At 39.3% G+C, this 27,983-nt stretch overlaps 1 protein-coding gene across 2 annotated transcripts in view; it reads right to left on the bottom strand.

Annotated features, from left to right (window-relative positions):
- The window catches only part of LOC126272754 (uncharacterized), a 270,151-nt gene that overhangs the window by 180,288 nt on the left and 61,880 nt on the right, over positions 1-27,983 (bottom strand). For both annotated transcript variants that reach the window (XM_049975859.1, XM_049975860.1), the window contains 2 exons: positions 14,606-14,958; positions 510-627 (listed from right to left, as the gene is read on the bottom strand). In XM_049975859.1, coding sequence (XP_049831816.1) covers positions 510-627; positions 14,606-14,958 — 471 coding nt within the window. The remainder of the gene's footprint in view (positions 1-509; positions 628-14,605; positions 14,959-27,983) is intronic.

Here is a 27,983-nt window from a genome sequence, read left to right as displayed (position 1 = left end):
AGAAGAGAAGTTTGTGGCACAACTTGACCAGAAGAAGGGTTCGGTTGGTAGAGTATATTCTGAGGCATCAAGCGATCACCAATTTAGTATTGGAGGGAGACCAAGAGATAAATACACTAAACAGATTCAGAAGGATGTAGGTTGCAGTAGGCACTGGGTGACGAAGAAGCTTGCACAGGATAGAGTAGAATGGAGAGGTGCATCAAACCAGTCTCTGGACTGAAGACTACAACAACAACAACAACAACATGTAAATTAATATGTAGCATTAACGGGAACTACACACTAGCTACTCACCATATTTAGTAATTGTCTGCAAACTAGTCATGGTCATTTTTAATAGGTGTACTAAACTAAATTTTGGAAGTACAAGGACACTAGTATACACAATCTTGATATAAATTTAGTACTATAATGTTTATATAACTCTTACCCTAAAATGCATATTATTTTGGTCAGACTGTTAATACTTCAAACAGAAGTATTTTTAAATGTATTTTCCACCTTACCTCTAACTCATCCTTTAATTTAGCCAACTGGCAGGCATACCTCTTCAGCAGAGTGCCATTAGAAAGAACTTCATTGACATGAGGTTCATTTTTAATTTTCTTTGCTCTGGATGCAAAACTAAAAAAACAAACAAATCAAGTTTCAAGACACAAATATTATTTCCTGACTTAATAATGAAAAGGTATTTTGTGAAAGTTACCACAGAAACTTTAATAACTTTTGTTCTTAATTTACATGATCCTCAGCTTGCCCTAGTTTCTCTCTGCAAAATTCGCAGATCACAAAGTGTAAAGTGACTGTCATTCTTTTAGTGTCGAAACAAACTTGAGGAAGGCTATTTATTCATATCATAAATGACAATAATTGAGAATTTATGAATTAGTACATATCCAAAAACACTAAAAAAATTTATTTCATTAGCCACTCCTATATATATCGAGATTAAAGGACACACACACACACACAACACACACACAACACACACACAACACACACACAACACACACACAACACACACACAACACACACACAACACACACACAACACACACACAACACACACACAACACACACACAACACACACACAACACACACACAACACACACACAACACACACACAACACACACACAACACACACACAACACACACACAACACACACACACGGCACACTGTAGACAGTACTATTACAGTTCCACATAAATTTGAAAAATAAATAAATAAAAGGAAAAAAACTTAGTAATTGAGTAAATGTTACACTACCAATAAAGATAAACATGCAGTTATTCAGCTTAAATGAGTATGGAGTAGTATTTTTCAAATTAGAAGCTTTCTTTAATATAATAGCACAGCTGTGCAAAGCAGACTCTCATAGGCATTATTTGCATCCCTGGTAATTTTTGTTTTATGGGCTCTAGGCCGTTGTCTGAATAACATTTCTTCTCTCAGTGCTAGAGAGAACATTAAAGGCAATAAATACTCATATAGCATTTCCAACTTAGAAATGCTCAGCTTCTCAAACTGTTTATAAGTATTCTTGTAATGGTGTCATGAACCAACCATTACAAGATACCTCTTTGTCCTCCTAATTTAAGTGATTGTTTTATGTCTATACCTCTCCAACACTTAGAATGTGGCACCACTAAATAAATTTTTACTAAGAAAAGGATGAATTTGTGTTTTATAATCTATACTAATTGTAAATGTAACTATCCTGTCACATGTATGATATCTGAGCAGGAGGGGAGGGGGAGGGGGGACGGAGGACAAAAGCTCTCGCTGCTAGGGAGAATCTGAACCATCAATGCTCATTAATGTCAAAGATATTGCATCTATAAACTCCGACCATAAAACACTGGCAGCCATCAATCTTACCATGATTTTAAACAGTTAAAATATGCTTGGTCTGTAGGAAATGGTCTAAGCAATTTTTTTTTATTTTGTGTGTGAAGTCAGAGCCAGACGACTTAGGTAATCTACACGACTGCATCCTTCCCATTTAAATACGCAACACTATGTCAAAGTGAGCATATTTTAATTCTCAGTTTATACACAGTGTAGAAGTATGACTGACAGAATCTTGGACAGTATCATAGTGGGAGATTTTGGCTCAAAAAGTAGCATTGCCAAGTAGTAATAGATATGATTCTTTTTGAGACTGGGGAAGGCTGTTTGAGCAGGGTAGTGAATTTCAGTGAGCTGATCAAAGCATTAAGCTATTAAATATTCTTTTTGGTGGTAATAGTTACAGAAGTATAAAGAACTAAAACATGAAGAGATTCAGATACTGTTGCATTGGCTGAGTGAACAACAAACAGTCAACATGGAAGGGAATGCAGGTGAGATGTTTATGCAAATTATGAAACAAATAAAGGTCCTAAAACAGTAACAAGAGGAAACAAAACAAGAAATAAAACATGAATTGTCTGTATTAAGTGAGGAGGTACATAATCTGTCATCAATAAAGATTGAGTACCCATGGCCTCTGGGTAGCTTCTTTGATTAGTAATCAAAATGTCCTTAAGTTCTGGTTTCCAAACCTGCCACCAGTTAAATTTTGATTAATAATCAACATTGGCAGCCAAAGACTTCCGGCAAAAGAAGTCAACCTCATTCTGCCATTGGCCTTGTCAAAGGAGGAGCGCACAGATGCTCAGGGCACACTCTTGTCCTTGGGGTAGGAAACTGCCCCTAAAGGTGAAAGAATCGGCTATGATCAATAGCATGAGGATGCAGAAGGCAATGAAAACTACTGCATTAAAGACACACAACATGTACGCACAGCACATGTGGCGTGTAATTGAAGAGTGTCATGATGATCTCTCCAATGCATATGCTCAATCTAGATGTAGTGAAGGTCAGTGAAGTGAAATGGATAGATGAGGATTTCTGGTCAGATGGGTATAGAGTAGTATCAACAGCACTGGAAAATGGTATAACAAGGACTCGTTATGAATAGGAAGGTAGGACAGAGAGTGTGTTACTGTGAACAGTTCAGTGATAGGATTGTTATTAGAATCGACTGCAAACCAACACCAATAATGATAGTTCGGGCATACATGTCGACATCGCAAGCTGAAGATGAAGAGATAAAAAGAGTATACGAGGATTTTGAAAGGGTAATACAGTATGTAAAGGGCGATGAAAATCTAATAGTCATGGGGGACTGGAATGCAGTTGTAGTAGAGGAAGGAGTAGAAGAAAAACTTACAGGAGAATATCGGTTTGGGACAAGAAATGAAAGAGGAGAAAGACTAATTGAATTCTGTAATAAATTTCAGCTAATAATAGTGAATATTCTGTTCAAGAATCACAAGAAGAGGTGGTATACTTGGTAAAGGTCGGGTTATACAGAAAGATTTTGGTTAGATTACATCATGATCAGACAGAGATTCCGAAATCAGACACTGGATTGTAAGGTGTACCCAAGAGCAGATATAGACTCAGATCACAATGTACTAGTGATGAAGAGTAGGCTGAAGTTTAAGAGAGCGGTCAGGAAAAATAAATAGGCAAAGAAGTGGGATACGGAAGTACTAAGGAATGACGAGATATGGTTGAAGTTCTCTAAGGCTACAGGTACAGCAATAATGAATAGTCCAGTAGGCAGTAAAGTTGAAGTGGAATGGACATCTCTAAAGAGCGCCATCACAGAAGTTGGGAAGGAAAAAATAGGTACCAAGAAGGTAACTGCGAAGATACCATGGGTAACAGAAGAAATACTTCATTTGACTGATGAAAGGAGGAAGTACAAAAATGTTCTGGGAAACTCAGGAATACAGAAATACAAGTTGCTGAGGAATGAAGTAAATAGGAAGTGCAGGGAAGCTAAGATGAAATGGCTGCAGGAAAAATGTGGGGAATAATTATCGGAAAGACAAGCTAAGCATACAGGAACATCAAAACAACTTTCAGTGACATTAAAAGCAGGGTTGATAATATTAAGAGTGCAATGGGAATTCCAATGTTAAATACAGAGGAGAGAGTTGATAGGTGGCAAGAGCACACTGAAAGGCTCTATGAGGGGGAAGATTTGTCTGATGTGATAGAAGAAGAAACAGGAGTCAATATAGAAGAGATAGGGGATCCAGTATTAGAATCAGAATTGAAGAGAGCTTTGGACAACTTACAATCAAGTAAGGCAGAAAGAGTAGAAAACTTTCCACCAGAATTTGTAGAATCTGTTGATGGAAGTGGCAGCAAAACAACTATTCACATTAGCGTTTAGAATGTATGAGTCTGCCGACATACCATCTGACTTTTGGAAAAATATCATCCACACAATTCCAAAGACTGCAGGAACTGACAAGTGCAAGAATTATCCCACAATCATCTCGGCAGTTGATCAGTTTGGCTTTAGGAAAGGTAAAGGCACAAGGTAGGCAATTCTGACATTGCCTTTAATAATGGAAGCAAGGCTAAAGAAAACTACAGACAGGTTCATAGGATTTGTCAACGTGGAAAAAGCATTCAACAATGTAAAATGGTTGAAGACATTTGAAATTCTGGGAAAAATAAGAGTAAGATATACAGTGAGACAGGTAATATGCAATACTTACAAGAGCCAAGAGGGAATAATAAGAGTGGACAATAAACAATGAAGTGCTTGGATTAGAATGGGTGTAAGACAGGGATGTAGTCTTTTGCCCCTACTGTTCAATCTGTACATCAAAGAAGCAATGATGGAAATAAAAGGAAGGTTCAGTAGTAGGATTAAAATTCAAAATGCAAGGATATCATTGATACGCTTCGCTGATGACATTTCTATCCTGAGTGAAAGTGAAGAACAATTACATGATCTGCTGACTGGAGTGGATGGTCTATTGAGAACAGAATAAGGGTTGAGAGTAAATCGAAGAAAGACAAAAGTAATGAGAAGTAGCAGAAATGAGAACAATGAAAAACATAACATCAGGAATGGTGAAATATCTGAACATAAGCATGAATCAAATCCGAGAATTTTTCAGTTAGAGGCAAGACAAGGCAAATATGGCAAAGAATTAGATGAAATGAAGGAGCAGGAAGATAAGTATTCTATATGGATTAAATAGCTAGCAAAAGAAACATACAGAAATCAACAAAAGGGAACAAGCCTTAACACATGTTCAAAAATTCAAAGATCATGTGGATGGCAAAATTGGCAAGACTCCTCTGAGATAAGCTACAATCGACAATAAGATGCTTGACAGTAAGAGTGACTCAGTGAGGTAAACCAATGAGTTTACCAGCAGCAATTGCCCCAGTATTTCTAGCCTGCTTTCATTGTGTAAAATAGAAAGAAAGTATACAAGAACTAGTTTCATTTTCAGCAGATGAAATAGTCCAACAAAACAGAGACTGATAATCAAGGTATGGAAACCAGCCACTGCTACCAATGAAATTTGCTCGAAGTCTAGTAATTCCCGAACAAACACCACATGGCAGTACCATACAACAAGGTCAAATATTTAAGTTGGATGAGTTGCCTATGGACAACGTAAAATTAATCATTAAGAAATGAATGGACAATATGGTGGAATTACTTGAGGAAAGGTTTAATGAAAAACTTGAGAAATAGTTTCACTGAATTACGAGGAAGTTGTTAGGTTACTTTGATCTGTACAGAGAGTAAAGATGTATACACTTGAGGAATCACAGTGTTAAGTAAAGTTACTCAAACAATAAAATAATGTGATAGGAATCGCCATGATGAAAAATATTTTATAATAACTACCAGACCCCAGTGGGATAGTTGTCACTATACTATAGAGGTTGGGGAGATTATTTTGAATACGCTCAGTGATTTTGTGAACATAAGCCATAGCTTATTTTTCATAGCCAGCCCTAACAGAAATGCGACACACTGTGTAGGTGTGATGTAGGGTGCTTATAGAAGCAGCATCTGTGCATAGACGGATCCTGAGAAACCCCAAATAACCATTATTATGCGTATGTAAAACACCAATTGTGGGGATGGCCACTTCTGTAATTTCAGTTCATGGCAAAATCATCACAATTTTCACCTATGTCCTTAAGATGATGTTCTCGGGAAACCTTTAAACTTTTTTGATATCATTATCTGTACAGTGATCCAGACATTAAAAGTTATTGTACTACTGCACATATAATATGCATGTCATGTCCGGTATGGGGTGTAAATGTAGTTTTAACTGACATAGTGAACTCATGGCGAGGGTTCTAGGGTCATTGAAAGGGTTCTTAAATAACCAAATCATATTTTTAGTAATTTTTCCCACCAGTAGAACTTCTTAATGCACTCTCTCTGCATAATGGGCACTTCACCCCTAGAGAAACATGACCGAGTTGCACTGCAGTGAGAAAATCGAGTGAAGTGTCTTAACATGCCTGAAAAGAAATTAAAATTACTGCCAAACTGGAATGACTGCAAATTCAGTAAAATATTTCTATCATTATCATTTTTACCTTTTTAGGATTCAAATCGAACCATGTGTTTTCAGCTCCAAGGTATCGAGAAAAATGCAAAGCAAACGATTTTGTGATAACTTTATATTATGCTTGCTTATTTGTTATTTATGTGTGTCAGTATATAAATGAACTGTTAAAGCTTTAACGAACCACAATTCATTTTATACAAGTAGCACTAGGAAAATGAAAGGAATCAGAGGAAAACTGCTCCTTCTGGAGCACAAAAAAATGCAAATATGTCTCTCTTAAAAACACACAGACAAAAGTGGGAAACCAGCTGCCTCAATCCTCACTCCACCCTCCTCACAAAAAATTTTGTGCTGCAAAACATATTTGTGCTGAAAGATAGTAACAGAGAGATCATGACAATGGAAGAGAGATGAGACAGTCTCAGTGTGGCCAGTGGGGCGACAGGTGAGGGTGAGGGAGAGGGGGAGGGGGCGGTGGGGGTGGGGAGAGAGAGAGAGAGAGAGAGAGAGAGAGAGAGAGAGAGAGAGAGAGAGAGAGAGAGAGAGAGAGAGAGAGAGAGAGAGAGTTGATCAGTAAGAGACAGTGGCAGTATGGCAGTAAAAGTGAGTGAGATTTAGAGAGCTAGAAGCAGTTTAAGCATGAGAGGCAGGAGACCTTAGAAATAGAGAGAGAGAGAGAGAGAGAGAGAGAGAGAGAGAGAGAGAGAGAGAGAGATGAGTGGAGATGGCACCCAGAATCCTCCCAAAGAGGCAAACTGTTACACACAGGATTATGGGAGGGCATCTTTTGGATCACAGTTCTTAACATTTGGATAAAGGAGAAAAATAAATTGTCCTACCCAGAATTTTTGATCTGCTGAGGTATGGAGACAATGGCAGTGGAAAAGACAAAAGAAGAACATGTAAGTGAGTGAGGAGTTAGTGGCATTGGGATATACCACAAATGAATGGAAGAGAAAGAAGACAGTGGGAGACAGACATAAAAAGACAGTGGGAGAGAGAGGGAGATGCTGAATGTAAAGGTTTCAATAAGTTTTGTATTAAAAGAATGTGAAGATGTTCGCTTGGCAAATTTTTTGGTTAGGAAGGCAGAATGACGAAGAGATGGTTCCCACTTTTCTGTCCGTATTTTGAAGAGGAACATATTTGCCTTTCCCACTAGCAGTATAGGTTAGTTGGTTGGTTTAAAGGCAAGGGGGGAGGGGGGGGGGGGGGGGGGGGGGGGGGGGGGACCAAACTGCGAGGTCATCAGTCCCTTGCTCCCAGTAGAACAATTACCCAAGGGAAAGAAGAAAATGAAGACACACAGCACAATAACAGGAGAAAGGAAGAACCAGATGAATGACAGGCGATAGATGGCGAGTCATGGTCCATCAACTCAACAGTTGCTTCTGCCACCTTCCTGAGCTGGTCAGGAGGGTCAACTTCCTCCGTCGGTGAAAGGTGAGATGATCGGCTACCAGCGGTGCGGCCTGGTGAAACTGAAGATGGCCGTGCACGGCAACCACTGGGTGGCGCAAGAGAAGAAACGCGCCTCGGCGGACATGGAGAATTCTTTTTCTATGAGCCTTCTTTGAAGAATTAAGTTTTGTCAAAAGAACAGTTGATAGCTCTGAAGGTTGTGTACGCAAGAAATCTTCGTGTGTCGGTTATTTTTTGAAGGTTCGAGCATCTGATTTAGAGGTCCTCATCTTAGCTGTAGCAGATGACTATGTTTGAGCCTTAGGGTTGGTGGGAAGAAGAGGAGACGTTGATCGGGTGATCTTAGCACTGGCCAATTTGACAACCTAATCGCTAAATGTTAGATCACATGTCTGTGTAAACTATCTCCCTGGTAGGGTGATGAGAGGCGAGAACGGTGCTGTATTGACCTGCCGGAAGCACAGTGGGCTTTCTGCTATTGAATAACTTGCGAGCAGCCGAGGTCGACACCTTCTCTTTCACTCTAATTTCCTGTATACTTTTCTCAACTTTGTAGACGGGAGAACTCATGAGAGGAGGCAGCATGGTTGCCCATGCAGTTGATGCAACGAGGGGACAGAGGGGGACAGTCACCCTCATGGGTGTCCCTGCCACAGGTAATGCATTTAGCCTCACTTTAACAAGACTGCCATGTATGGTTAAACTGCTGACATTGGTAACACCTTGTAGGGCTGGGTACATACGGCCGAACAGAAATGATCTCACAACCCACTTTAATTCGTGAAGGCTATTGCACATAGTCAAATGTCAGGAATATGGTTCGGGTCAGTATGAGGTCCTTGTCGGCGCTTTTCATGACCCGATGGATGGCTGTCACTCCCTGATCAGAGAGGAAAGACAGAATCTGCTCATCAGTTAGTATTCTGCCATTTACAGAGCTGGTGCAGATGGTGTATGACAGTGCAGCAGGCAAGTCTGACTGGAGCCAAATTGCAGGGAATCTGGTTCAGAAGGAGCATAGGGACTGACCAGGATATTGTGAAGATTGGAGAGAGAGGGAGCCAGGGCGGGAAGCTATTCTAGGTGGACTGAGTAAAATATCAGAAAGAATGGACCTTGTATCAGAGAACGACTTCAGGGAGTCTGAACCCTGTTCAAGTAACTGATTAATAATTGAAGACCAGGATAATACTGACAAGAAACCCATTGAGCATGAGTTCACAAGTTCAATCTTTAGTAGGGCTAAATTGGAAGTGTCGTGTTAACAATGACAGGAAAAATATTAGCTGCTAACAACTCACCATGTGCATCAGGAGGGTGACAGAAAATGAGAGCCTGGGAGATGCAGAGATCAACCTTCTATGGGATCTATATATTACAATTCACAAAATGGATATCAATGACATTTAAGAAAATTTTGAAACAAACCATTAAGTTGCACCAAGAATACCGAATACAAAATGGTGTGCCACAATGATCACAAAGCTTCACACCATCAAGATCGAAGACGAACTCCTCGAGAGTTACAAACCAGGCAGGATGTTCAGTTAGGTATCCACCCTTAAAGAATGCATACAGAATTATATTGCTGTACCAGCGTGATAAGAACTGGTGGAATTTGATGGCATGCAACTGAATGCAAAAGAGTGTCATGGAGCATACAATGAAACTGGCTATCCTTTAAGGCACAGCTGCAGATAATGTAAAAGGTTTTATAGGCAAAGGAAAAAACAAACAGCCATACGCTGAATTTTTCTAGTGGTTCCAGGTGGTATGAACTGCAATGTCGCACACTTTTCAGGAGGGATAGTTTCCTCTAAAGGAGAATGACTAACACACAGACCAGAAATCAAGCAAAAGCAAGTTATTTTGACCAGCTATTTACCAAAAGCAGTGCTCATACCATACTTTTAGTTCTAGTTCTCTTATGGCCATTTTCCCACTCTTGCTTGCCACACATTACACTGCCCCATCTTTAGAAATGCTAATATTTCATCTGCCACTCCTCTCTCAGCAAAATTCCTTTGGTTCCTTTCCGATGAACTGTCAACTGTTGGTGTAAATATAATGTAATGTTTGCTTTGTTTATCACTGTAATTGTTCTGCTTTGTATCAACACCACTAGCACTGTAGCAGTGTTGTGAGTTACTTATCGACTAAGCAGTTCAACTATGTGCCTTAGCCTCAGACTATGCTTAGAGAATATGTGGTGCGTTTAATGCCGTAAACGTCATGGGGCTTTTGTGACATCAAACTCAAGGGGTTCCTTGTGAGTAACAAAACACAAGGTGTACTCCTAAGTTGTTTTGTGGAGGTATTGACAGTACCAGGACTGAATGGGATACATCAGGAAATCTGCTTTTGGGATAGGCTGGTGGGATAATTACATACAGTGAAGACTATGGCGAGAATGGGGTGTATTGCTGTAAAGAACCTGCATCTGAACAAATACGATGTTTGCCTCAAATTACAAGGCTACACATGGCAGACAATATTTGACATGATAAGGATGGCAATTGTCCAAATTGTTTTTTGTACGTTTTATGTGGGCAGAAGTGTGTAGCTGACACTTGGTGAGGATAAGATCAACTGTAAGGACGGTGGTACGTGACCTGGTGTAGAACCATCTGAAATTCAATTGGGAGAATGTATCTCTAGATTCCAAAAATTTCAACAGTTCAGCCTCACCATGAGTCTATATGGCAAAAATGTAATCAATGTATCTAAACCAAACAAGAGGCTGAAGGCTTATGGGTCCTGGGAAAGCCTCCTCAAATTGTTAAGTAAAATATTGACTAAGGTGATCAGGAAGGGTGTTATAGGTTTGGAATCAGGTGGGCACTGGCTGAGGTAATATTCAGCAGCAGATAGACCACGTAAATGGGTAATATTGGTATAGAGAGAGGTGGCATGAATGGTTACAAGCTACGTGTGTCGTGAAAGCAGGACAGGCACAGATTTCAGACACATTAGGGAATGGTTTGCATCTTTAATATAGGCTGACATCTTTCATATACAAGGGGAGTCTTTGTAATTTAAGTTTGCAGGTGTTGTCAACCAATGCAGACACACATTCAGTGGGTACTTTGAAGCTAGCAATTATGGGAAGGTTGGGTTTGTAGACCTTATGACGAAGGTAAAAAACAGGAGCGCATGATCTGGGCCTAGCAGTAAGTTCTATGGACTGAAGTGTTAGTCCTTGTGAAGAGGAGGGACTGTAGGTAAGTTTGCATGACAGAGATAGGATCTTTATGGCAGATGCCATATGTAGTAATGCCAGAAAGCTGGCATAGACCCTCACACACATACTCCCATCTGTTAAGTACAACAGTGATAGATCCCTCATCTGCCAGGAGGATAAGGGAGTCAGCAGTTTTTAGGGAAAAAAGTGCCTGGAATTCTGCAGATGATAGATTAGGGTCATGTAACCATGACCTGAGAAATGATGCTGGAGCAACACTGGAAGCTAGTAATTCTTGAAAAATTTGTAAGGGGTTATTTTGAGGTAGCGGTGGTGGATAAAGTTGAGATTATGGTCTGAACTCTTCAGGACAGGGTTCAATATTAGGTTTGTTGTTGGACGCATTTTGAGACTGGGTTGCAACATGATACTTCCAGCTGACATTGTGTGTGAAGGAAAGTAGGACTTCAATGAAAGCAGCATCTTTAACATAAGTTTAGGACTGAAAACACTGTACTGTGTGGCTGGTTCTTGTGATCATGAGTTGCCATTGCTCTGGGAGATACTGATGAAGGCTGGGGGATGTTAAGAAGGTTGGCCAAACTCTATTTGTAGGAGAGGAATGGCGGTTGACAATGAGGCTGTTTTAGGAAGCTTTAGTGGGACAGGAATGGGAGTATAACTACTGAGATAGTTTAGGAGAAGACTTTTGAGGTGAAATCTGGCTGTTGTTGCAGTTTGAAGTTAGCTTGGAGCATGGTACCTCCAAGGAAACATAAGGGGCGCAGGTAACTGCAGGGTTTACATAAGGAGTGTGCAAATTAAAAGGTATGAAACTTTGTAACAACCAAACCAGTTGAAATTTGCGTATACCGTTTTGAGATAATGTAGTAAGACATCTAGAGACACAAAAGAAATGCTATCATCTCCACTTAACAAATTCAAAGCTGTGCCCTGAGGTAGTAAAGTTTAAGCTTACTACCTTTTTTGAAGTTCGAGGTGTGAAACTCATCTAATTCCTCTAGCACATAAAAACCATCAACAGTGACGTATACCGTGAGAAACTCTGTAGCCCACACAAGTCAATTAAGGGTAAATGGCCTGGGCTGCCCATGGAGAGAGTGATTCCACTCTATAATGCACATCCATGTCTCCAAGGTCACAAAGTGTAATGGCAAAGTTCGAGTATGAGCAGCTTGAGCATCCATCCTACAGCCCGGGTGCATCACCCTGTGACTTTTTTATGTTTGGTCTGCAGAGAGAACCCAACTCGAAGGGAAGCACTTTAACTCTTGATGAAGAACTAAAGGACAATGGGGGACTGGTTCCTGTCACAACCACAGGGATTATGTGAACAGGGAATCCTTTGGCTCATGATACAGTGAGATAGTTTTGCTCAGACTCCTGGCGATTACTTTTAATCAAAGACTGCAATTATATCCACACTTTTGTTTTGTACCTTTTCTTTTGAACACAACTCAAAGAGAAATTTGATGGAGAGGAAATTGGCACTCAAGGTTTATATGTCACAGATTAGTCAGGTAAGAGCCACATGTGAAATGACGCATACCCTGTACCAGCTGCTACATAAACACTATTTGGCTTTCTACATATTATAATGTCCACTAAGTTATCAGTAAGGACAGATAGGCAAAGTTAGAGGGTGATTTCTGGCAAGACACTATATCCTGTTGCAGAGCACACACTCCCACATGACAGTTGTGACCTCTGTGCCTGTTTCACCATACATTCTTCCTCCAGACACCAGTTTCTCAGAACTTCGCATGTGGGAAGTGGCTTTACAATGTGCTTGGTTCTTGCCACCCACACAGCCTAAATTTATATTATTTTCTGTGTTCTCTGTATTTCTTTTCAGTAACTATTGGTTGTCTTCACCCCCATCTACTTTCTGACCTATTTTTCTCTGGTCACTGATCTTTCTAACGTGTATAATGCACTTAGCTTTGTCTCATCCTTCGTTCTTTCATAATATGTTTTCATTGCTCTCTGCCTTGTTTATTACTCTATTTTCCACATTTAAGTTGCCAGGTTTCCAAATTTTTTAAGTGCAGGTACCAACAATCAGTCTTTTTTTTCCTCATTCCATCCATCAAATCTCCCATGACCCATGGTTCTGTGTACTCTTCCCATTTCCTAAACTTCATCAGTCATTTTACTTCATCCCTCTTCCTTTCCTTTCGACCACTTCGGAAGAATGGGCCAATGACTCTGAAAGCTATTGTGTTTTCTTGTAACACCACTTGATGAGTAAATTTTGTGTTTATCCATATTATATTTTCGAACCTTGAGTATTTTTGCTGATTTAACTTTCTACGTGTACTTTCATCAAGACAAATTTTCTGGATATTTAGACGCCTCGTGAGTCTTGCTGTAATGCTAATTATTTTATTTGTACCTGCATTTGTTAAATATCAGGTATTTAAAGATTTGTAATAACAAATATTAGGTTTTCATTGCCAATTTATGATATTGGTCAACACCCCACATTCTGGCAAATTAGTATAAAAGAACTCTCCCCCCTCCACCCCCCCCCCTATATATATCAGTACATAATTTTAATGTAAAAAAGGTTAGTATCACAGAACAGTAACTGCTGATGTGATTGAAGCAGAACTGTGTCAGTTTGGAAGACACTGGGGATTCAGTATCAAGAGCTTGAAAAAGTTGTTGAAGATAAAACATGGAAGCCGGGATAGGAAAATGACAGTCTATTTAGCATAGAGTATGGGTTGATGGTAAACTAAAGAAAGACAAAAGTAACTGATGAGTAGCACAAATAAGATTAGTAATAAGCTCAACAGCAGAGTTGGGAGCACCGTAGCAAAAGAGAGGAATTCTGACACCCTGGTAGCAAAGTAAGACATGATGAACACAAGAAAAAGATTAGCACAAGCACAGAGATCATTCCTCATTAAATGGCTTCTAGTATTCAAAATAGTCCTTAACTGAAAAATAAAATTCTGAGAATCTTAAGGAGCACACAGTTGTACAGAAGTGAATTATGAACTGGGGGGGGAAAACTGAGAAAGAAGAGTATAGAAGTATTTTAAATGTGCTGTTTCCAAAGGACACAAAGTTATGTGGACTGATATCAGAAATGAGGTTCTCTGGCAAATCTGCAAGAAAGGAATATGTAGAAAACACTGCCTATAAGAAGGGACAGACTTCAGAGAATAACTTCTGTGGAGCTAGGAGGAGACACAGAGCAAAAACTGCATAGGAAGACAGAGACTGGAATACCTGTAACAAATAACGAAGAATATTAGGTCAAGTGCTACTCTGGTATGAATAGGTTGGCACAAGAGAGACAGTCATAAGGTCTAGATATCAAACTAGCAACAAACGGGTAGAACATTGGGAATTCCCAGTTGTCTGGTGACAAACCTCAAGACAATCATCCTACAGTTTGAAATCAGTAAATTAAGCAAAAAAATCTAACATTTTAATTGCTGTTAATAGCCACTGCTGCCCATTAACAGAAACAATAATTGAAATAATAATTATGAGGAAAAAAAGAAAAAGGACCAAAGAAATTCAGAGAGCCACCAGTTCTGAACACAAACAGGTAGTGAACTGACCTCAGAGTGCAATTCGTCTCTTCAACTGAGGTAGGTGTAACATTACAGATGATGGCTGTCAGAGCATTTCCTCCCAGAGCTGGCTCCAGTATACGTGTCAGCTTACTATCTCGAAAACTGATGTGTTTTTTCCCGTCGCTCAGCTGTGATATCACTTGACTTAAAGTGAATAATGAAAGATTGATATGGCAGCCTTCACGAAAGCGATCACTGCCAAATTTACTGCCTGTCTGGTCTGACCGTTCTGAGCCTGCGAGATCAACCATATTAAGATGTGAAACTTTTATAACGTCATCATCTTGATCTTCACTACAGTCCCCTTGGCCTCCCTTTGCTTCACGGCTCTCAACTACCTGAAATACACAAATGTCAATTAAAATTCAGAATTCAAATAAGTTCAAAGTGAAAGAAATGTATTATTCAAAAATAAATAAGGAATTAGTTTTGATGGTTAGTAGTTTGCACAGATTTAAACTACTATATATTCAAAATAATATATAAATATCTCTGTCATGCAGAGTTTTTGTTGGATATTTATTCATTGCATTGTTAACCATGAGTTTTAATTACTGTCAACTTTTGTGTGTTCAACTCCTTTGTAAGTTACTGCAAGCACTGGAGTTTGTTCAGGCACAAATTTTATAGACCCTAAAACTATCTGATACTGAGATTTTATTAAGTTTCAGCAATTTTAGCTGCCCTCCAATAGAAAATTAATATTCTAATTATATGATTCTTCCACAAATTAACTACTTTATTATTTAAGTGGAGAATCTAAGTTTTATTGTTCCCAAGATAATTTGACAATTGCTGGGGCTTATAGCCAAATTGGTTTAAATAAAAATAATTTAGAGTAAATATCCATAAGGTGAGCATCAGTACAAACGCATGTAGATAAAATTTGGAGTGAGTGAAGAAATGTATCTCATCTAAGAGCATTTATATTCTTCCTTTCAGGGAACGTTTTACGTTTTCTAAAAATATGATATTTCATGTTATTCACGACTACAGTTTTCATCTTCCAGAATGTTCTACTTCTACTGGACATTATTCCCAAAATTCAGGTATATAGTTTTGTGGCTCTAATTTTTCCGATTACAAAAACGCCCACTTGCACTGGCACAATAGTCTACTAATTTTCCTTTCCAGAAAATTCCTTATTTTAGGTGGGAATTGTGAATGCTCTACGCAGCATACACAGTATAGCCCAGATACCTTTGTCAATTTTCTAATTAATCCATTCCAAATTACTACTGCTTGTAATTCCACATCCATTAATTTAGCCCTTCTCATGATAAATCAAAATATAATTACAGATCTGAATTATAATTTGTAACAACTTCTACAAACAGTTGTACATGGCAATACTTAAGTCAGTCACTACACAGTGATCAACACATGACTGCTCAATGTGAAAGTAGACACCCAGAAACAACTCTGTGAATAAATGATTTTGTAAACTACTTTGGAGTTGTTGAACAGTAGCTGTTAAATTGTAATCATCAAGTAAGCCATCATTAGCTATCCACATATGAACAATCCCATGTTGTCACCAACTAGTAAATCAACTACAGGCAAAAAAGTGAAATTTTCAATTTCAATTATTCTGTTAATGTTATTCAGCCTATTGGTAATGAAAAATTGAACTAATTTTATGTACAATGTGTATACAAATGGATCTATCAACATGTATTTTCATCAGAACTGCACAGAAAAAGTGTGGAGGAAATATGTTACCTTTGTCAAGTCCTTTATGGTGGAATGTGGTGAATATGCTATATAAACTATGATATTCATGTTGATCATCACAATACGTGTTTCAAAAACTGTGGAACTAATGCATTGTTGCATTTTGCTAAATTACAGGAAGACACCAAACAACAGAATAGCGGCTACCGAGACCCAGCAAACACAAGTTGGTCACTTTACACAAACTACTATGAACTAATATTTCGTCACTTTTATCCAAATCCATGTCATGTGGTAGATCTACCACAAGCATATTTGCATTCTAGTGTTTTTAAGTAACACCGCATGATACACACAGCTAGCACTACTGTCTGTGTACAATAGTTTCATTGTTATGATACTGAGAAAGTCTAATCAGTCTACTTTAGCCCAAAAGCCTTAGGTGACCCATTATATAAAATTGCTCAACTTTATGGGATCCATACCAAATACAAATGGTCAGTACAAACATTTTGTTTGTCTTTGGTCCACAAGATTCATGGAAATGCTAAAAATTCTCAGCTGTTAGATGCCCAAAGATAGATACCAACTATCTCGCGAAAGCCTATTTAGAAAGCTTCCAGAACCAGTATCAGTCAAGGCATATACTACAGTCCCCTACATGTCTTACTAATATCACCAAGGTTAAACTAATTACCACTTACACAGAGATATTGAAGCAATCATTTTGCCCATGCTCAATACCTGAGTGTAATGGTAAGGAACCCTGAATACATGGTAAAATAGAGTAACTTGCCATGTACTTCTACACAATTTGCAAAATATGGATACAAATGTATTGTGTTCAAGAAACTGCTTAAACAATGAGCAGTGCTTTTAACAAGGCATTTCTATAGGGGCCTTGTCACAACTGATCACAGTTCAGATTTCAAGACGTACAGTGATTGTCACTGCTTGGAACACAAACCACCTTTATCCTCCACTGGCATGCGTCGTTGTGAGCAGTGACTCGGTGAGGTTTGTTTTATCATCATTGTACCATGCCAGTGATGAGCGAGCAACAAGGCTGCAGCATAAACATTCTGTAAGATAAGTTCGACAGTCCAGTATTGCTTTGTGTGTGCGCTAACATTATTCTGGAACCCAAACCATTCTTACTCCTGTTGGCTTCTACCAGCCATTCCATCCTTATGTTGATGTTTCATGTTAGTACTTTGTAACCAAGCCTTATTAAACTAATGGTTCAGTAATACTTTAGTCAGTACTTGCCTTCCATTTGTGACTTCTACATTCTTACCGATATTTGAGGCTGTTTCATGTGCCTCTTATGTCCTGCATACCAGATGGAACAGTATTACCATAGATGGTTCTCCCAAGCATCTTAATAAATTCAGGTGAATGTCTCCACTCCAGGTACCTGGTTTTCACAAGTCTCCCAGACCTCTGTCAAATTCTTGCATTAGTGTTCCCCTCATCTTATTATCCCTCCTTCTCTTTCTGTAAGAACATTATCAAGTTTTTTTCCTTGATGCAGCCTATCTATATATTCCTTTGGCCTTTCAGCCTTCCATCTTAGTTTACTGTAGGCTCACCAACTGAGTTATGTATGTTTCTACAGCTGACACCTTTTCTTGAAAGAGTTCTTCAGTTTTCCTGAACACGGTATCTATATCCCATGGATGTGTGCTTTAACAGTTTGTATTTGTCCTCCAGTTATTCTTGCTTTGCCATTCTGCAATTTGTCCATCTCATTTTATAGACATTTGTATTCCTTTATGTTTCATTTGTTGCTTGTCCTTTCATCAGATATATTTAAAATGTCATGTGTTACTCAAGGACTTCTATGGATCTAGTTTATCAGCCTAGTCGTTCCTCTTCTTCCTTCACCAAATCATCTCTCAAACTTAATAATCCATCTATAATATTTCCATAACCTACTGCAGTTGGGCAATGTCTGTATCTGGTTGGTTGATCTCATCCAAGTCCCATCTCCTCAATTTTCAACTTCCTGCAATTTCCTTCATTTCTGTCTACAACTATCTGACAAATCCAGTAGGTCAGGGTATTTATTTTGCTCATTTTTCATTAACAACAAAATCTTGTATATATTGCTGTAGTATAATCAGTGTGAAATTATACTGGACTGTTTCTTTATGCTGGTTGCAGCTGCTTTGTGTATGAACAACGCAATTTTGTAAACATCTTTAGGGCAATGTCGCTTTGTAACTATATAGATGTCCATTGTTTTCACCTACAGCTGTTTGAACTTCGCAGGTGAAAACCGTCAAAGCTCACAAGGATAGAGCGTCTGCCATGTAAGCAGGAGATCCCGGGTTCGAGTCCCGGTCGGGGCACACATTTTCAGCTGTCCACATCGAGGTATAACAACAATACCTGTCGGATGCTGAGGGTTTCAATTAATTATCATTTATTCTAGAAAAGCTGCACGGTCATCAATGGTATCTGTTCTTTCGAGAACAGTTACCATCTTCACCAATAATAATAATAATAATAAGAAAAATAAAGGGAAAAGAATAGGCCTCCGGTATGTTCCGCCAGTCATAAAAGGCGACGAAAAGAACAAACCACTAATAGGGCTAACCCCCCTTCTAGTGTGATTAGTTGGTTCAGGACAGAAAAAAAAGAAGCCTCGGACAAGTGCCGTCATGGTCGGGGACGACGCTTGAACCATATGCCCGCCCAAAATGGTAACGACACTGCTACCCAACTGGAAAATGATTTAAATCCAAATAGAGGTGTTTTGCAGGATATGCTTCCTGCAACCACCCTAGAAGGAAAACAAAGACAGAGGATGAAATGGTCAGATGAAGTTAATCGACACCTCATGTTCTGTTATTACCAAGCAACAAACCTAGGAACCAACACAACTGGATACAGATCACAAGTATACACAACATTTATTACCAGATACCCAGAATTAAAATTTTTAACAGAACAACGACTAGCTGATCAGATCCGTGTAATAATCAAAAATAACAGGATATCCCAGTCAGAATTAGAAAACATCAAACAACAAGTACAACAAATACTGGAACAAACTAATGTGCAATCAGAAAAAGTAGAAAATACAGTAGTGGACTCACACATCCCAGAGCAAACAAACAAACAACAAACAAGAAGTATCAACTAAACAATTAGAGGAAGACAAAATCTTAAGACAGCCACCAGAACAAGCACAAATAGAACACGAACGACACACATGTTAGATATAGAAGAAAAATCAGCTGACCTATATAGAATACAAAGACACAAATACAGACATTAGACCATTCTTGCATACACCGCCAAATAACCCACAAGTCGAAACAACAATAAAAACTATCAACACAATCATACACAACAATATAAATGAAAACACAACTATGGAAGACTTACAACTTCTGGTTTATATAGGAGCACTCACTACACTAAATATACACACTAGGCAGAGATCAGAACCAACCAACACACAGAAGAAACCCACAAAACCAGCATGGCAACACAGGCTACAGATCAGTATAGAAAAACTGAGAAGAGACATTGGACAGCTAAAACAATTTATAAGAAATTAAATATCAGACAAAAAACGAAAAAGGTTAGATAAAATCTCACAACAAGAAGCGATAGAGCAATTAGATGAAAAGAAGCAGAAATTACAAGCATTGGCCAAACGGCTTAGAAGATACAAAAAAAGTGAAAATAGAAGGAAACAAAACCAAACATTCAACACAAACCAAAAGAAATTTTACCAGACAATAGATAACACACACATTAAAATGGACAATCCACCAAACATAACAGACATGGAACACTTTTGGAGCAACATATGGTCAAACCCGGTACAACATAACAGGCATGCATGGTGGATAGAAGCAGAAACAGACACATACAAGATGATACCACAAATGCCTGAAGTGATAATTTTGCAACATGAAGTCACCAAAGCAATTAATTCCACTCACAATTGGAAAGCCCGTGGAAAATATAAAACAGCAAATTTCTAGCTAAAGTAGTTCACCTCAACACATTCACATCTAACTGAATTATTTAACAGTTACATTGCAGACCCATACACATTCCCTGATACACTTACACATCGAATAACCTATCTGAAACCTAAAGATCAAGCAGACACAGCAAACCCAGCTAAATACCGCCCCATAACATGCCTACCAACAATATACAAAATATTAATTTCAGTCATTACACAGAAATTAATGACACATACAACACACAACAAAATTATAAATGAAGAACAAAAAGGCCGTTGCAAAGGAGCACGAGGATGTAAAGAGCAACTGATAATAGATGCAGAGGTGACATATCAAGCTAAAACTAAACAAAGATCGATACACTACACATACATTGATTACCGAAAAGCTTTTGATAGTGTACCCCACTCATGGTTACTACAGATATTGGAAATATACAAAGTAGATCCTAAATTGATACAGTTCCTAAACATAGTAATGAAAAATTGGAAAACCACATTAATATCCAAACAAATTCAAATAACGTCACACCACAGCCAATACAGATTAAGCGTGGAATATACCAAGGAGACTCATTAAGTCCTTTCTGGTTCTGCCTTGCTCTGAGTCCACTATCCAACATGCTAAATAATAAAATTATGGATACAATATTACTGGAAGATACCAACACAAAATCACACATTTGCTATACATGGATGATCTAAAACTACTGGTAGCAACAAAACAACAACTCAACCAATTACTAAAGATAACAGAATAATTCAGCAATGATATAAATATGGCTTTTGGAACAGACAAATGTAAGAAAAATAACATAGTCAATGGAAAACACACTAAACAAGATGATTACATACTGGATAACCACAGCGACTCCATAGAATCGATGGAAAAAAACAGATGCCTATAAATATCTGGGATACAGACAAAAATAGGAATGGATAAAACAAATATTAAGGAAGAACTAAAAGAAAAATATAGACAAAGACTAACAAAAATACTGAAAACAGAATTGACAGCAAGAAACAAGACAAAAGCTATAAATACTTATACTATACCAATATTGACCTACTCATTTGGAGTAGTTCACATACATTCAGCAACAGAAAGGTTCACATTAAGCAGAAAGGAAGGAGGAAGGGAATTTATCGACATAAAAAACCTATATTATGGACAGGTAGACAATTTAAATAAATTCTTTATAGAACGAGCAGAAACTAGCAAAATACACAAAGCAATCACTCATATAAATACATCGGCTACACCACTAAAATTTCATAACCACCTCTACAACCCTTTAGATCACATAACATCAACAGATATGAAGAAAGTAAATTGGAAAAAGAAAACACTACATGGCAAGCACCCGTATCATCTAACACAGCCACACATAGATCAAGACGCATCCAACACATGGCTAAGAAGAGGCAATATATACAGTGAGATGGAAGGATTCATGATTGCAATACAGGATCAAACAATAAACACCAAATATTACTGCAAGCATATTATTAAAGATCCCAATACCACAACAGATAAATGCAGACTTTGCAAACAACAAATGGCAACAGTACATCACATCACAAGCGGATGTACAATACTAGCAAATACAGAATACCCCAGAAGGCATGACTATGTAGCAAAAATAATACATCAACAACTTGCCATACAACATCAACTAATAAAAGAACACGTTCCCACATACAAGTATGCACCACAAAATGTACTGGAGAATGATGAATACAAATTATACTGGAACAGAACCATTATAACAGGTAAAAACAACAACACATAACATACCTGACATCATACTCACCAATAAAAAGAAGAAATTAACACAACTAATCGAAATATCGATACCCAATACAACAAATATACACAAGAAAACAGGAGAAAAATTGAAAAATACATCAAACTGGCTGAGGAAGTCAAGGATATGTGGCATCAGGATAAAGTAGACATTATACCAATTACACTATTAACTACAGGAGTCATACCACCTAATATCCACCAGTACATCAATGCAACACAGCTACATCCAAACTTATATATACTACTGCAGAAACCTGTAATTATTGATACATGTTCAATTACCCAAAAGTTCCTAAATGCAATATAACATATTCAGTACAGTGGAAAGGAAGTGACGCTTGATCAAGGTCAGCATCACTCTCTATTTTTAATAATAATAATAATAATATTGTTATTATTGTTACTATTATTGTTATTGTTGTTATTATTATTGTTATTGTTATTATTGTTATTCTTCTTATTATTGTTGTTATTGTTGTTATTTGTCCATAGTAACCTTACTGTCTTTCACATCATTTTGGTACAATTATGTAAGGCCATACATAAAGGGTATCCGAGAAGTCCCTAGACATTCTTTGACAACGCTAATTTTTGTCTCTCTATTGCAGGTGATTTGAAAGATGTTTACCACATAACAACGAATCAGTGTTGTGTGTTCACAAAATGCACTATTTCCTAAACAACAATTTCCAAAAGATGCATAAAGACCCCACACACTCCTGCAACGATAAAATTGAAGTGTTATTAAATTGTCTAAAAGTTTAATGTTAGATTCTGATGTCTACTTTCTCACGCACATGAATCCTATAGTTTGTAGACTTTATGCTCACCCTGAACTCCACAAAGGTAATATCCCTATCAGTCCTGTGATGTCTTCATTCTTAGCTCCATGTTACAAATTAGCCAGATCAAGATCAAAACCAATTTTAAACAGTCATGGCATACTTAATTCAATCGACTTAGCAACACAAGTTAAAGGACATACAAATCCCCTAGTGCCAAGCCACTTTCTTTTGATGTTAGCAAATTATTCACTAATACAACTGTTAAGGAGTGCCTGAACATTCTCACAGACTAATTAAGCAGGAGTTAACCCAGTTGTCACAGATGACATAATGTTAGCTATAGAATCTTGTTCAAGACAAAATTATTTCATTTTCAAATGCAAGATATACAAAGAGTTGCATTGTCTAGCTATACGCTGGGACACACCTGACAGTCACGGTTCATTCTTTTAAGCGGAAGCAAAAATCACATCAACATCATACCTGGATATACTTGAACAATTCCTGCACCCCTATTGTTTGCCGACAAAATTTTTATTCAGTGGTGTTTCAACAAGATGGCAAGACATTGCATTGTGTGCACACTGTGCATAATTAGCTCAACGACACTCTCCCGGGATGGTGGATTATACAAGGTTGGTTGGGGGTTGGGTTGTTTGGGGAAGGAGGCCAGACAGCGAGGGCATCGGTCTCATCAGATTAGGGAAGGAAGTCGGCCGTGCCCTTTCAAAGGAACCATCCCAGTATTTCCCTGGAGCGACTTAGGGAAATCACGATTAGACAAGGCTCACCATGATTCTAGGCAGCATGCTCACCTGGTCTAACATTGAATGGGGTCACATCAAAGGAGAGGAAGAAAAGGTAAAGATTGGGGATTTGCAACACATTTCGGCAGTGGTGTGTGCAAGTATCAGGTGCACTGAGTATAGCTGACACCTCTGCTTGGACATGGAGGGCAGTCAGATCGAATGGCAGTGATTTAATGGAGATGGGGTGTCTTCTTACATACTGTATTCGTACTCTTTCATATTGTACACATTTTATTTGAATTAAAGTGCTACTTCCCAGAAATGCGAAAGGACTTCTCAGGCACACAGTATAATGATACACAAGCTGTTCAGTTTAACTGAAAACATTGAAAACAACATATCAGTTCCAAAAAATTTATAGTTCAAATGGCATCCAAATGATAATTCTCCCCATGCTCCATGCAGGAACGGAACAGCAAGAAACCATAATAGCTGGTACAATGGGAAGCACCCTCAGCCATACACCTCATGGTGGTTTGCAGAGTATAGATGTAGATGACACCACACTCAACTCCCCAACTCCCCCGCCCCTATGTGCAGCGGCAAGGAGGAGGGAAGGGGGGGGGGGGGGGCAACTTTGAAATGTTAACTGGTAACACCCATTTTTTATTGCAAATTCAGAAAAAAATGCCTAAGTTTTGTCTGCAATGCTGTTTTGTTAAACAACAGATGGCGCTGCAATAAGAGAAATCCAGATGGATAGGAAAGCATATTTTTCAAAATGCTGTCCAATGACACTTTAATTAACCCCAAACTTCCACAATGTGATTGTAGAACAGGAAATTATGAAGTAATTTTTAATGGGACTGCACTTCCTTTTATGATAAGTCTTAGTTCACTACACGGCCACAATGGCTCGTCAAGCAGCCCCCTTTTTGTTTTGTAGGGAGCACATCGTGCTTATGTGGGAGCGATCTAGATGCTTGTAAAACAATGAACTGGTAGTCAAGATCGCAGGAATTCTTTTTATTCCATAATTACCAGTTTCAGTGAAACTAAAGCCGCCATCATCGGATCTTAGAACACATACAGTTTACAACATCAAGGCAAACAATGGTGATATTAATAGTTGCCTATAACACGCATGCCTGTATGTGTCCTAAGGTCCGATGTGGCGGCTTTAGTTTCACTGAAACCGGTAATTATGGAATAAAAAGAATTCCTACTATCTTGGCTACCAGTTTATTGTTTTACCCCTTTTTGTTTTGTCAGAGGAATACAACGTTGAGGATGGGATTTCTCATTGACGTTATGAAATAATTGCCTGGCCTACCCTTGTGGCTTGGAGGTGAGGGTTAATTCATGTATCATTGAATAACATTTTGAAATATACAGTTTTCTACCCAGTTTGATTTTTCTGATAATTGCATCACCTGTTGTGAAATGAAAAAAATTTATTGCTTCATCTGTTGCAAAACGAAAAAAAGGTTTCAGATAAAACTACAAAATTCATGTAATTTTGTCCACAGAATTTGAATCTGCAATTAATATTTCAAAGTTGCTCTTCAGACACACACACACACACACACACACACACACACACACACACACACACACACGTGTGCACGTGCACTTGCTTGGTGGGGTAGGCTGTTGATTTTGGCATCATTGGCTGTTCCCCTCAGAGGCAAAAAATTTTAACTGTAAATTGTTTGGATATGATGCGAGTTTTTGAGATGTTTCAATGTCTTCAAATAAACTGAACACCCTGTATACAACAAGCACCCTATTATATAATACTGTATAAACATTTACCACCATTAATATACTGCAGTCTACAAAAGTAGAACTCTCAGTAATGGAGCTCAGAAACCTGAGTATAAACATCTATTAATTAACAACTGTTTCAAACTGCCTTTAAAAACCATTTCCATAGAGTTGCTTTATATTATTTGGCAATCTATTACAGAATTTTCTTCCCACTGGCTGTTCATAGCATCCTCCTACAGGCCAACTGCAAATTAGAACAGCATGCCACCCTCCACCTCAAAAAACTATCCAATCTCCTGGTTTCCCACCTCCGGAAAGGCAACTCGCTCACGCTCTACAACCTTTCCAACAAACCTCAACCTCCTCTCATTGCACACAGACCCAATCCCTCCCATCTACTCAATCTCCCACTTCCAGCTCCACTCTCCCCAACACCTCAAAATTCTAGTCAACACAATCTGGAACCACAACACCCCAATTCAGTAATTAACCTTTCCTCCAAACCTCTCTCCCAATCCGAAACCTCTGTCCTATCCAAAGGCCTCACCTTCAGCCCCACTCTCAGATTCAACCAAACTGCCCTTGTCAAAGATTTACTGTCCTACACTCGTAGTCTCTGCTGGAAATATCACTTTGCCACGAAGAAAAATAATCCTGATCCCACTCCTAATGATCCAACTCCCCAAGACACTATCCAAATTGAACCCTGCCTGGAACAGTTCCGTGCTCCATCACAGCGGGACCCACCTCCTCTTCCTCAAAATCACCCTCTCCAAACCTTCCAGGAATTTCACACTTCCAGCCTTGCCTCTCAATCTTTCTTAAAAAGCCTTAATCCTACTCCCAACATCACCACAGCTGAAGCCCAGGCTATCCGTGATCTGAAAGCTGACCGATCCATCATCATTCTTCCGGCTGACAAGGGTTCCACGACCGTGGTACTTGATCGTCGGGAGTATGTGGCTGAGGGACTGCGTCAGCTTTCAGACAACTCTACATACAAAGTTTGCCAAGGTAATCCCATTCCTGATGTCCAGGCGGAGCTTCAAGGAATCCTCAGAACCTTAGGCCCCCTACAAAACCTTTCACCTGACTCCATCAAACTCCTGACCCCACTGACACCTCGCACTCCTACCTTCCACCTACTTCCTAAAATTCACAAACCCAAACATCCCGGCCGCGCCATTGTAGCTGCTTACCAAGCCCCCACAAAACGTATCTCTGCCTACGTAGAACAACACCTTCAACCCATTACATGCAGTCTCCCATCCTTCATCAAAGACACCAACCACTTTCTGGAACGCCTGGAATCCTTACCCAGTCTGTTACCCCCGGAAACCATCCTTGTAACCATTGATGCCACTTCCCTATACACAAAAATCCCGCACGTCCAGGGCCTCGCTGCATTGGAGCACTTCCTTTCACGCCGATGACCTGCCACCCTACCTAAAACCTCTTTCCTCATCACCTTAGCCAGCTTCATCCTGACCCACAATTTCTTCACTTTTGAAGGCCAGACATACCAACAATTAAAGGGAACAGCCATGGGTACCAGGATGGCCCCCCCTCGTATGCCAACCTATTTATGGGTCGCTTAGAGGAAGCCTTCTTGGTTACCCAAGCCTGCCAACCCAAAGTTTGGTACAGATTTATTGATGACATCTTCATGATCTGGACTCACAGTGAAGAACAACTCCAGATTTTCCTCTCCAACCTCAACTCCTTTGGTTCCATCAGATTCACCTGGTCCTACTCCAAATCCCATGCCACTTTCCTTGACATTGACCATCTGTCCAATGGCTAGCTTCACACATCCGTCCACATCAAACCCACCAACAAGCAACAGTACCTCCATTATGACAGCGGCCACCCATTCCATATCAAGCGGTCCCTTCCCTACAGCCTAGGCCTTCGTGGCAAACGAATCTGTTCCAGTCCTGAATCCCTGAGCCATTACACCAACAACCTGAAAACAGCTTTCGCATCCCGCAACTACCCTCCCGACCTGGTACAGAAGCAAATAACCAGAGCCACTTCCTCATCCCCTCAAACCCAGAACCTCTCACAGAAGAACCCTAAAAGTGCCCCACTTGTGACAGGATACTTCCCTGGACTGGATCAGACTCTGAATGTGGCTCTCCAGCAGGGATACGAGTTCCTAAAATCCTGGCCCGAAATTAGATCCATCCTTCATGAAATCCTCCCTACTCCACCAAGAGTATCTTTCCGCCGTCCACCTAACCTTCGTAACCTCTTGGTTCATCCCTATGAAATCCCCAAACCACCTTCCCTACCCTTTGGCTCCTACCCTTGTAACCGCCCCCGGTGTAAAGCCCGTCCTATGCACCCTCCCACCACCACCTACTCCAGTCCTGTAACCCGGAAGGTGTAGACGATCAAAGGAAGAGCCACGTGTGAAAGCACCCACGTGATTTACCAACTGACCTGCCTACACTGTGACGCTTTCTATGTGGGAATGACCAGCAACAAACTGTCCATTCGCATGAATTGACACAGGCAGACAGTGTTTGTTGGTAATGAGGATCACCCTGTGGCCAAACATGCCTTGGTGCACGGCCAGCAC

The sequence above is a fragment of the Schistocerca gregaria genome, chromosome 5 (genome assembly GCF_023897955.1).
Source record: "Schistocerca gregaria isolate iqSchGreg1 chromosome 5, iqSchGreg1.2, whole genome shotgun sequence".
Classification (NCBI taxonomy): Eukaryota; Metazoa; Arthropoda; class Insecta; order Orthoptera; family Acrididae; genus Schistocerca; species Schistocerca gregaria.
Note: the sequence above shows the minus strand (reverse complement) of the source record. Positions and strands in the feature narration are given on the sequence as shown.